General features: G+C 39.7%; 1 protein-coding gene across 10 annotated transcripts in view; it reads left to right on the top strand.

Moving 5' to 3' along the window:
* GOSR1 (golgi SNAP receptor complex member 1) overlaps nt 1-12,514 on the top strand; it is a 32,440-nt gene that overhangs the window by 7,114 nt on the left and 12,812 nt on the right. Inside the window, exons 7-8 of one of the 10 annotated variants that reach the window (XM_075168609.1) lie at nt 2,432-2,549; nt 3,331-7,326. The exons of 8 other annotated variants lie outside the window; for them this stretch is intronic. In XM_075168609.1, coding sequence (XP_075024710.1) covers nt 2,432-2,549; nt 3,331-3,498 — 286 coding nt within the window. In that variant the 3' untranslated portion in view covers nt 3,499-7,326. Of the gene's footprint in view, nt 1-2,431; nt 2,550-3,330; nt 7,327-12,514 lie in introns of those variants that run through there. One more of the 10 variants, XM_075168607.1, reaches the window with a different exon arrangement.

The raw sequence follows: 12,514 nt of genomic DNA, 5'->3' as shown, positions 1-12,514 counted from the left end.
CGACGTGTATTAAGCACCAAGGGAATTACAACAGCTGAAGTGCTGGGCAAACCCTTGCTGTGCCTGTAATACATAAAACTGCTGTCCATTAAGCCACGAGGATCGTGCATCCATTTGGATTCGCTTTCCCTGGGTGGGGCTGGCTGCTGTGTCAGCGCTGCTGGCACAAGGGCCTGGTGCGCTTGCAGGTTAGGGTCACGGTGCCGCCGGGGAGCCCTCGGGCTGGGGGCACGCGGGGCTCTGCGCTGCCGCACCCCAGTTCTGGGAGGGTTAGAGAAAGCGTATGGTGGTGGTGTATCTTCGACGGAAAGCTGCTGGTTCAATTTGTTTGATAAATCAGCTGATTCTGAGTTTTATTGGGAAAGGAGATTTGTCTAGAAATTTTATTGACTGTAGGTGGGAGGCATAAAGTTTCTAAGGCTCTCAGTTTGCTACTTAGTTTCTATACAGGTAATTTAAGGATAGTTTTTACCTACCTCTGGAAAGAAAAACAATAATGCCTAAATTTTTCCATAAAAATTTTAACACCTGTTAATTAAAATGAGGCTGAAAGACAGGTCTTGTCAAATATTGATGCCCTGCTAATACTTTTACCTGATACCTCAGATCTTTTGGCATGTCAGATGCTTAAAGAAATACCAAATCTAGCACGGTCATTTTTTGCAGTTGATTTTTGGACGCTTGTTTTCTCGGGTCTGTGCCATTCAGTAAAGGTGTTTGCCTCATCTTTTCTGCTTGTATGCTTTTGGCCAGGGAGGTAAACAAGTCATCCTTCTTCTTGTAGTGCTGTTTTCCATCTAAAGAAAACAATTTTGATGAATAGATCTAGCTTAGCATTTTAAAAACTGCTCTGAAAAGTGCTGCCGCAGAGGAAAGTCCTATCAACTTGGTGTTTGCCCTGAGAAATTCTGCAGTTACTGGTGAGCTATAGTCTAAGTCAGCAAAGAAGGGACTAATGTGTTTGATTAAATTTGCAATCTTGCGTGTGTATGCGAGTGAAAATTTCCCTTGTGTACTTGCATTGTATGTGAATGATATATCAGGTGATACTGATAAATTTGTGTAAAAATTGATGGAAGGCTTCCAAGGTTTAGATAGAAATTACGGATTTTATTATCTATGGTGAATTCCTTGTAAAACTAGGTGAAAACTAGACCACTTAGTGGTGGCCAGCATTTCCTGTAGTAGATTTGTTCTGTCGTTGTAGGGCCACTTGCTTTATTACTCAGCTCCAGTGCTCAAAAATCAGACGTTTGTCCTTTGCCAAAAGAAGTGGCTGGTGGTGAAGCGGGTGCCTGTGCTGGTGCAGCTTGTCATGAGCTGTGTTTTTAATTGTTGTCAGATGACTGCGTGTTTCTGGTGAGTGTTGCTATGCTGGCTATCAGTTGATCCAGTAAAAAAAATTTCAGCTTAGATAGAGTATCAGGTGTAAGTGATGCAGATAGATGAGATGAACCTGCTCGAAGTGTTCAGGGTAGCTAAGGACATAAAACACCCCTGTGTGTCTTAAAATGTTTAGCACTGGGAACAGAGAGGGTAGGGGTGCCAGAATAGGTGAGTGAGAAACTTTGAAGGAGAAAAGGAGGAGAGCAAACAAATGAAAGAGGGGTGTGCTCTGCATGTGAAAGAGAAAAGAGGAATAAGAGAAGTGAGCAAAAGAAATAACGGGAATCTGCAGCAGTTGCGTAATGGTGCTATTAATAATACATACCTGATTCATGGAGATGATTAGGATAAAGTAATGTTCGTGCAGTACTTCATATATGTGAAGTACTCTGGAGTACTAAATATTTTTATTACTACTATTACTGCATTTCATTTTTCAGCAAAACTATTTCAAATTTCCTGTTGTTGTTTGGGCAGAAATGGCCACATTCAATAGAGAATAATCACCGGGAAACGTCTTTCAAACTTTGTTCGTAATATAGTCCAGATCTTAATAGAGGGAGTGGCTTGTTGACCATTTTTCTTCTAAATATTGATGTTGTTTACAAATTCTCACTTCAGTACTGATTTGCACAGAGAAGTCGGCTTAATGAGATGCTGAGACACCTTACAGGGTTTTTGATTACAGGTGTGTTGATCTTTTGGGAAAAAGCTACCGATTTTCTACCTTAACTTAATTTCCTTTTCTTTGTTATCCCTGTTCTCTGCTCCACACGCCCTGATTTCGATTCACTGTGCTGTTGCTGCTCAGGTTCCTGTGGATCTCAGTGGACCTTCAGTATTGGATTAAAACCAGAGAACTGCTGTCGTCTCCCCTTCCATCCCCTCCCTCGCCTCCAGTTGCAGGGGGAGGACGCACAGATGCCTGGGCAGTAACTGCTCCGGCTGACGCATGGTTCGCCACTGCATCTCCTTCGTCTTCTCTTGGAAAGAAAGAGACTGTAGGAAAAACAGCTAATTCACCAATTCCTTTTTCCTTCCCAAGGTGGTTGGGGAAGCAGCAGGGAGGGAGGAGTGTGATGAGCCTCTTCCCTGGGTGCCTGCTGGCTGCTTGCTCTGCAGCCTCAGAACTGCTGAGCTCCACTTTAGTCAGGCCCAATAAGGTTTGGGTTTTTTTTAATTGCAAAACTTGCCTCTAAATTAAACTTATTTTTTGTTCATGTCAAAGCAGAATGTGGTGTTCTTGTTGCTCCATTCTCTTAATTTTAATACAGATTTTAACTGAAACAGCACTTGATAATGAATAAATTTCTTTGCTTTATAGCAGTTATGCAAAACCAAAACAGATCTGCTATGAAAGCACAATACATGCTATCCATGGCCTTGGTTTGGACTGTTGGCCAAGAAGCACTGAATACGGTGTGATGTGGCTGCAGACTTGCTGTGCAGTAGTAATGGAAGGCTGCAGCACTTTGTCTATTGAACTGGAAGATACGGTGCAAGGAGAGATTGAGGAATCTGGGTTAAAATGTTTCTCTGCTGGCTGTTAATTGCAAGAGCTCTGGCAATGGTCTGTCACCGTTTTTCCAAATGCAGTTACATATTGTTGACTTGTTTGCTTTGTTTCTGGAATAATGAAGTTTGGGAAACTACTGCGTTAAAAGTGCGTGCTAGTGTCTCAGCTAGCCAGTCAGGATGACTGCGGTAATTACCGTAGTGACTGACTTGCCATTGAATATCCATAATGCAGACTATTTTCGGTAGGGATATACGCTCTATCTGAGCGGCAGCACAAATAAAATGGTTTTCAAGAAAGGGATTTGAACCAGGGAGGATTTTTGGTATTGCAAAAGCTTACTTAAAGATGCGCAATGACTTGTACTGTAATCCTGTTTCAAAATACGATTCTGTTTTTTCTTTCTGCTCTGTCTCCTATTGCTGCAGAGTTTTCTCGGTTGCAGTTATGCATCAGTGATTCCTTCCTTTAGCCTCGTATATGGAACTGAATGGGTTTTATCTCCAAGCCTGCTGGCAGAACCCCTGTCTCTTGAAGATTCATGGCAGAATGACACAAGGCCACTTCATCAGTGGCTGGGTTGGCTTCCCCTGTAACAGTCCCAGACTGAATACAAGACTTGGGCGTATCATATACTTAACTACACCACCAGACTGAGCACGACTTATCTATTTCCTTATTTTAGTAGGAAATATTCCTCAGTGAGGGAGACAGTTCATGTCTTCTGGAAAAAAAAAACCTTCACTGCTTATTATGTGACTGTAATTATATGACTGTATGAGCAAGTTACTGAAGTAGTTTAATGAGAAATTGGGGAAGTTCAAAGCTTGAGGCAATGAAGAAGATGCTCTCCTGGGTATCATTATTATTTATAAATAACTTAATAAAAGAATGTGAAAATCAGCCAAGCACTTCAGGATTTAAAAGAGGTTTTCCCTCTAAAAATAGCTTGAGCTTCATTAGAGTAAAATCAACTAGTGCTTTTCATCTTCCTGTGCTGTATTTAGGACTTAAAAAACCAAACCTACCCCAAAACACTAAACCAAAGATTATATTCATCTCACAAGGTTTATTTGCCTGCTTTCCTTATAGTTGGATTGCTTTAAATAATACTGTAATCAATAATTTATCTGTCATTGACGACTGTTGTGATATTTTTATATTTCACTATGTCTAAAATGAATGATATTTGAAGGAAGGTGGGGGGGGTGACCAAACAGGAAAAAACCAACAAACCCACCACACACGTGCACAAAACCCAGTTTGGGGACTTTGTAACTTCCACTACAAAATTGAATTATCCAGGTGACAAAGAATGCCGTCACACAGGTGTTAGCATTAAGAACCTCAAACTCATTGTTTGCTTTCCATCCCTATAAAATGTGAAGGTTTATGCATGAGCTTCCATGTACCGCCAGGAAAGAGGCTACAGAAACTATCCTAGGTCTTTTTGAATGTCTGCAGAAACTAAAGAACAAACCCTCGTAACACAGTGTGAAAGATTACCCGAATATATCACAGAAAAAGGGTGGTTAGGACTAAAACTCCGCTCTGGTTCTCGGTTTTACCTTAGAAACACCACTATGCCCTTGATTTGGGGAAAGGGAGGGATAAAAAACCACACTTCAAACTTCTGAGCTCTGTGTTTGCTTCTGAAGTTTCTTGCTCGTTTCAGGAATAAACAAGTCCGTGATGCATGTTTTATTTGTTTTTAGCTTTCCTTTCAACACTGCTACTGCTCCTTAACTAGGACAGCTCCCCCCCCCCAAGGTCTGTATTGAAATTAGGACTTTGACAAGTACTGAAATCCTTCTTACATGGGTTGGTTCTGAAAAGTAGGTGCATCTTTTGAACAGAATCAGCAATTGTGGAGTTTTATAGAATTTCTCCTGTGGAATCTGAGAATCACTTATTATTCCAACGCGACATGTCATTTTTTTTGTCAGCGTGGCTGTGTACTTCCTTCTCCTTTAAGGGCAGAAGTGCTGGCTCATTATTTGCTATTGGAACCTCTAGTAAAAACAAGCTGTTGAATTCCATTTGATGTTAAATAGTGATTATTTCCATTTTTCTCAAATACAGAGTGTACCTCTGGAAAGTTACCATATTACTGTGTGAATGTCAGTCTTGAATTTATTTAATTTGAACCTCTGTACTAATGGATCAGAATGAAGTTCTCGTCATTCTTGGCTGCTGTACGGTAGGCTATGCAGATATCTTACTGTGTTGCTGTACCAGTGGTTTGATAAAAGGCATCAACTCCCATCTGCTGAGGATACTTTCTATCAAATCCATGCTGGTAAGCAGAACTAGACCCACATTCCCACTAAAGCATGTGTATTTTAGCCTGATGATACAATTTTGCTTACAGCCTTTCAAGGACCTTAGTTTTGTTGTCAAGTGAAAGATGCAGAGTGCTTTCCTCTCGCTTTAGAGACTTGTTTATATCGAGTATGGCTGCACTTCTGGAAGAATGCGTCTTGTTCAGTCTTAAATAAAAAGACAAGCCTAAGAACACAGTGAAATTGGGTTGGAAGAAAAATGTTGAGATCTTCACCCGTTAACGAATTGCATCCTGAATTTGGATTATAGGTGGTGGTGTGCACTTTAAATTTTGAACCACGGGTGTTCATTATATTGTATAGTTAACTATGCAGTTTTAAGAATCATTTTCTGAAACTTAATAAACAGGCAGGTAGATAGTTGTAACATCAGGTACTTCGGCCAAGTCCTGGATGAAAGCCATATAGCTTTCTACATCTACCAAACAAACCCTCAAAACCACAGCAGGTGAAAATGCAGTTAGGAAGCAGAATACATTTCTATCAGTGTGTATTTTAAGGTTTCGTACTAAATTAAAATTGGGTTGTCATCCTAGGGATAACTCTCACTTAATTTCTGTGTTCTCTTTTCTGGAAATTAAAAAGATATTAATTACAAAGTTGTTTATATGATGGGCCTCTTCTGGAAGACATTCCCCCTGGTGTTCTCTTTTCTTGGTTACTTCGGAGTGTGTGAGTAGTAGAACAATTTCTTTAGCTTTGTCTAGCTTTAGTCAAAAACCACTGAGCTAGAAAAGGGCCACAATTTTTTTTCTTACCGTACAGATTATAAACAGCTTGCGTTTCTTGTAAGGTGTGCATCTATCTTGTCTGTGTGTGCCCAACAAATCAGTAATGACGTGTTATCTTAGTAGAGCTCGTTTTTCGTCAGATCAGTGTTGGATATCGAAGGCTGTGTTGCTTGGTTTGGGGGATTTTTTTCCCTTCAGTTAAAGGTATAATCTAAATTATATGTTTTAAACCAGAGGAAATAATGAAAACAGCACTCCCGCTGAATGCTAGTTCTGCATGCAGTATGTAAAATTTGAGGAAATGCCGATATAGTCCATTAGTAAGTTACTGGAATTGTTCTGACAGTTGTGGTTAGTGATAATGACTTACAGTAAGGCCTGCCCTTCTCAGTTCATTTAACTTTGTTCCTATGGGTAATATGGAGCAATTATATGGGAGGGTCAATCTATCCAGGAACTTTCATAACCATGAATCGAGAGCCTCTAGAAACCTCATTATGTGGCTGGTGGTGCCACCCTGGCATGGGTTTTGTGCTTACTAATAGGCAACCAGCTGCTGCACTTCATTTAGACGATAGGAGCTGTTTTCATTTTAAGTTTTTAACTGCGTTCTTTGGGTAGACTATATACTGCAGATTATTGAGAAGGCTCTTACTTCCTTATAGATCAGCTTTAAAGGAAGAAGTATTGCTGTTGCTCACCCTCTTGGGACTCTCAAACATCAGGCACTCTCCCCAGTAGTCTACGTGCCAAAGAGCTTTCTTGGCTAACTCCTCTTTTTGCAGAAACATTTCTTCCTCTCTGTTGATAATTCCCAGACAAGTCCATGGAGTTCAGTGGAGGGTGCAGACTGTACCCTTTGGAAATCCAGGAGAAACAACCTGTTGTGTTCTCGGACCTGTGAAGGTGGATCCCTGGGTTCAGGGATCTCCTCCTATTTGCTTCCATCCATGAAATTGTTCTTAACTGGGTTAGAACAACTAATCTTTTTATTGGTTATGGTGCATATGTAGACATGTTTACAGATGTTACACAGCTGCAAAGAAATTACTTATGTTAGCTTATATCTTAAGTCCAAATTGTTGGAATTGATAAGCTGTTGAGATATTTACTTAGTAATGTAGCTAGGAGTCCAATTTTTAATGAATTTTGTGTCCTAGGATTGCAGGTTGCAAGGAGTAGGTTTCCCCACCACCAGTTTATTTTCCTGGAAATCCTTTGGCGGACTCTTCCCTACGGTGAAAAGCATGCCTCTTGCATGTGTTTTTTTTTTTCATATACAAGGTACATGTGAACCATCTGGAAAGAAATTCAACACCAAATAATTTTGATTAACTCCTGCCTAGAGCAATGCATTATGTTCTAGTGCCTTTCATTCTGGATTTAACAAATTGCTTGCATTGATTAAAAGCAATGTGATGTTGTGCTATTGTGCTTTTTTCTTTTCCAATTTTGCAACTATTCCTCATTCTTACTGGAAGTGATTACTGAATGTCAGACTCCCCAGAACAATGATCTGCAGAAATAAGCTTACTTATGTATTTAGAGTTTGTAGGTGTGATGTTGTTAACGTATTGTTCCTTTGGAGCAAATCTATACATTGACTTAATGCTCATGTTTGTGCTGGTTCTTATGTTTGATTGCTGTAGGCTCTCATTTCATTTTGTCTGCTGCAACAGAAAGTGTGAAAACGTATCTCCTTAGCATCCAGATTTATGCTTTAATTAACATATAAAGGGAACCCACAAAAGATAGCAGTTTGCGTCAGTATTTGAACCTTTCTCTGCTGTCAGAATGGTTTCTGTGGGCAAACTGTTCATCCCTGAAAAAGCCCATTTTACCTCACGTCTTTGTTTTTGGCCAGCTAGCTCTTCTCATGCTGGAAATCTAAGATGTATGCTTCGTAGTCAAATATATCCCTTTTCCTCCCTGTGCTGTTGCATGCTGTGCGTTCATAGCAGGTGCTACTTCTGCTCTTCCATAAAAACACAGGAGCGAATTTTGTGTTGTTTGCACAGTCCTCTGGTAGAAATTTTCTCTCCTTGAGTGTCGTATACCCTAGGTGTGTTTGTCTCGCCGTGCTCGTGTTGGGTCTCAGTCAATGAGGAGGCTTCTACAGCAATTTTCCTCTTCATTAGCAACTGTGGGAGACTGTCCAAGCGCTAAGCGCAGCTCCAGTGCAATTCAGTCTTTCTCTGACACTGCATTGAATCAAGCATGAGACGAGTCTTACAAAATCTGGAATATCTTGTTTGTTATCACAGGAAAAAAATCTGTTCTGGTTTACATTTTTCTAGTTAAGTTTTTAAAGAGCTTAATGATCTTCAGCATGTTTTAAAATGATAAGTTATGTTGATGGCAAGCAGAAAAAATGTGTTGGAGCTGGGGTTTTCTGTGTTTGTGTACACAATGTTTCTTTCACTTGTGAGTTAGGAATGGTTATGATGATGGAAATAACTGACTGTGTAAGTCTGACTTGCTTCATCATAATCTTTATATTTGTATTAGAATATCAAGCGTGTTTTGCAATATTAGCATTCCTGGAAGCTCTGTGTTGCCTGGTGATCCAAAACACTGAAAATATGAAAGATTTAGTGCTGGCAGTTTGAGAGAGCTGAGACTAGCGATTAATCTTGCAGTTAGAGAAAGAACAAAGTAAAATTATTATTTCTGTAATTATTCTTTATGAAAGTAAGAAAATAATTACCAAGAACTATATTAGTTTATTCTACAGGGGTTTTCCCTAATCCTTTTAAATTATTCTTCGTGATAATATTGCCCTTAATTTTATCTGAAGGGTTTAAAGTACATTGTGAAGTGAGTTGTGTGCAGATGAGTCTTACTGCTGTATCTTGTTTCTCTGACAAGCGCTTGTGTTGGGTATCTAGCTAGTAAGCCAGCAGCAAAATCTAAGGATATGGGAGAAGCCCAGTCCTCACCTAAGTAATCCTCTATATTACTGAATTTTAACTACTGGCAGAGATTTGCTTTAAAAAAACAAAGAACATAAAATGCTTTCTTTAGTTGTAAGAGCTTGATGTGATGGGCAGGCTTCTCTTCTATTCTATAAGCGTATTTCACTTAATTTCTCCTTTGGATTAATTTACCTGTCTGCATATTTAAATGACAAACTGCACAGTCTTTTTTGAAGACAGCAGTTGCACAGAGGCCTGATTTATTTCATATGCATGACTGCTACTGTTGAATTTGTGCCATTTATTACAGTAGGTGATTGCCTCAGCATCTTTCAGTGTTTCATTCGTATAGTATTTTTAAATGGCTTTGTCAAAGTGCCATCTGTCTCGACAGGTGAAAATGCATAGTTTATTAAAACAGATGGCAAATCAGATTAATACTGCCCAGATCCATCGTTTGCTTGTTTGGATGTTAATAAGGTAATGTCCACTGGATTTGTTGTGTTTGCTTGCAGAGCAGAAGAACAAAGTCAAGAGATTTTTTTTTTTTTTAAGAGCCTCTTTTTGTAGTGTAAGTTAAGCAAAATCACCTCTTTCAATATTGTTGCTTTTTATTCTGTCCAACAGTTGAAATTAACATTATTCCTAATTATGGGAACAACTTATATTTGTGTAAAACAGGTTATTAATAGTCAGAGATCTGCAAACTTGCCTGGGGTCTCTGGGCCCCGTTGTACTTTGTGTTTCTGATCTTCCTTAACTTATTTGCTATAGTTATGAACTGTAAAATGATGCAACAACTGCTTGCTTCTGGGTATCACTGTAAGTGAACATTACAGTCTCTATTTACAAGAACTTCGAAAGACTTTAAGAGATGCTGTATGAGTGCATGTTATCGCCTTTAGAAAAGCCTCTAGCATCTGCTTAAACTGAACTTTTGCAGGAAGTATGGAAGTTAACAGAACTCTGCGGGATTCTGATGTGCAGGTTTTTACCATGAAGTGTTCCTGCTCATAGTGCCTTTACCAAAATTCCAGTGAGTGTCATTGCCATTTTCTGCTCGAGTTTGCTCACCTGCTGGAGGCTTGAAAGTAGAGATGTTTTTGGAAATCCTCTCAGGGCCATTAAAAGATGATGCTCCTTGGGGTGGGAAGAACATACTGGAAGTTGCGTTTAGTAAATCTGTATGCTTCCCAGCTATTTATCTAAGACTATAAGAGTTAGTTCAGTCTGCCCTTACCTATACATCAGTCATTCTGAAGAAAATTCATATGCATCTCATCCTTTTAAATAGTTGGGATGACCTCCCTATAAGTTGAGAAACATTGATCTTGTGACTTCAGATGCCTGGTAAATGCCTCGTGTTGGCATTTGCATCTAATGTCTGTGTTTGTTGCTATTGAGAACTGTTTAGTACTAGGTTTATACATTTTTATTAACTTCTGCCTGTCATCATTTTACAGGTGGCTACGTTTCCAGGGTTTATTTTTGTATGTGTGTATACATACGTACATATATAAAAAATAATGCAGTATAATATAATAGAATCTGAAGCTTTGAAATACTTTTTGTGTTTACGTCTCTGATTAAGCAATAAAACTGCATACCTACAGCTTTCTCGAACATAAAAGTAGTTAGTGTCTCTGCTGCAAATGGGCAAGCCTAATTTTTTGTGCTCTGAAAACCTTGGAGAACATCCTAGTTCACTTAAGGTCTCCGAATGTGTTAAACTTCTGTCGTCTTCAGTTCATCAACACGAAAATACTATAATTTCATCAGTTAAATGGACAAAGAGCTGGTAATGCTGGTGATGATTTTTCCAGGGTAGGGTTTTTTTTAATGGGACTGTTCTAGCAATATTTTGTTGCACAGAATTTTTGTAAGTGTAACTTATTTCCAGCTAGGCACCTGGTATCTTTTTGTTGTTAATAAATTGAAAAAACAGAACCCAAAATGTTTTAAAAATGGTGCATTCTTGTGCACCATTCTTGCTTTTCAGATTGTTTTCTGATGTTTTTGCAGTTTATTCTTATGCACTGCCCACATAATACTCTTGTCTGCTAGAGACTACCTATGTATGAAAGGCACATTTGCAGTTGAATTTTGTATCTTTGAGAATCAGCGGTTACAGAAATCTTTAATGCATCGCTTTTCTCTTCTGCTTGCCTTGGGGACATTATCAGATGCTGTGAGACTTGGGACTGCTTACATCACTTTGTGTATGTAACTATGGTGGTTTACGTCTCTGTGCCGGCAGTAACAAATACCACGCAGTGAATGCAAATGGTTTTATTTGATTAAACTGATGTACTTGCAACTGATGTGAATCTTTGGAGTATGGCTTTGTTTTGGGAGCAGAAAGAAGTGTTCCAGTTCCAGTGTTTTCAGTGTTTGCTGCCCCAGTTGAGTCCCTCTCAACTTAAAATCGGGCAAAATATTTTTAGTGCTCTGTGTGCTGTCTCCATATTTCAAGCCATGGACTAGACTGAAATAGCAACCTTCATGTTTTCACTCCTCTTCACAGACAAATAAGGACATTCTGTTAGCATCTCCCCCCCCGAGCAGTGTACACACGCTGCACAACGTGCTCCTTCCCCGTGCCTCCAGCTCGGGGGGTGGGGGGATCTCCAGAATTTCTGTGGGTAGAAGAAAAGTTCCAAATCGGGCAGCTCCGGCTGAGTCAGAGGCAGAACTGTGCTGTGTCGGAGGCTGTTGATACCTTCCTGAGATGGCAAAACACAAGGAGGATGGAAGATAGATGGTCATGCCCTTTCAGTGTATTTTAATCCTTTTAGTTCGGCGGCAATAAATGCTGCTTTAATACTAGAAGCAATATCCAGCACAACGTAAAACTTCTTTCTGTCAGATTGATTTCCTTCTTAAACTGCAAACTCGCTTTTTTTTTTGTTATTCTGCAAGAGTTTGCGTAAATCTGTGGGGTAAACGGAGCAATTGTAGGGATGCATCATTGTTTCCGCAATACGGGAAGCGGGGATGCAGTCACCTGTTCCATGTCAGTGTTACATTTCAGATATTGATTGCTGTAACGAGATACGTTTTTCTGGGATCTCATAATTGGTTGTAAAACAGTGATTAAAAACCTGTCTATAACAAGTTGAGTACAGAAAAAGAGAAATTGCTCGAGTCTTCCGAGGATCTTGTTTGTCATCTTAATCTTGCACATCCGTTTTTAAATGAAATGTTCTCTCTGTGGTGCTGTATTTTAGGCTGTCCCTTTCCCAGCGATGCTACACAGAAACTCGATTGATGTGGGACAGCGAGGGGGGGGCACGTGGTCAAGGTCTTTCTCTCACAGACGGCATGTATTCTGTTTTCCATAAGCATCACTTAATTCTCATCCAACTGGTATTACTATAGAAAGAGCTTGCCTCGTTAACCACCATAAAGCAGTGTTTGGTCAACTAGCTCTGAAGCAGTGTTTTGAGATGTTATTACCTGGAACCAAGCCTCAGCTTTCATTTTTAATTGCTTTTTTTGAGGGGGTGAGCAGGAATGACCAGGATTAAAGAGAAAAAAAAATAGGTACTTCCTTCTCTAATACTCCTGGGCTCCTGGTACACATCAGGCTCAGTTCACATTAATTAGCTGTGAATCAAGGAGCCC

Source organism: Calonectris borealis, chromosome 19, assembly GCF_964195595.1.
Source record: "Calonectris borealis chromosome 19, bCalBor7.hap1.2, whole genome shotgun sequence".
NCBI classification, from domain to species: Eukaryota; Metazoa; Chordata; class Aves; order Procellariiformes; family Procellariidae; genus Calonectris; species Calonectris borealis.
The sequence above is the reverse complement of the archived record's forward strand: the minus strand, read 5'-3'. Positions and strand labels throughout refer to the sequence as shown.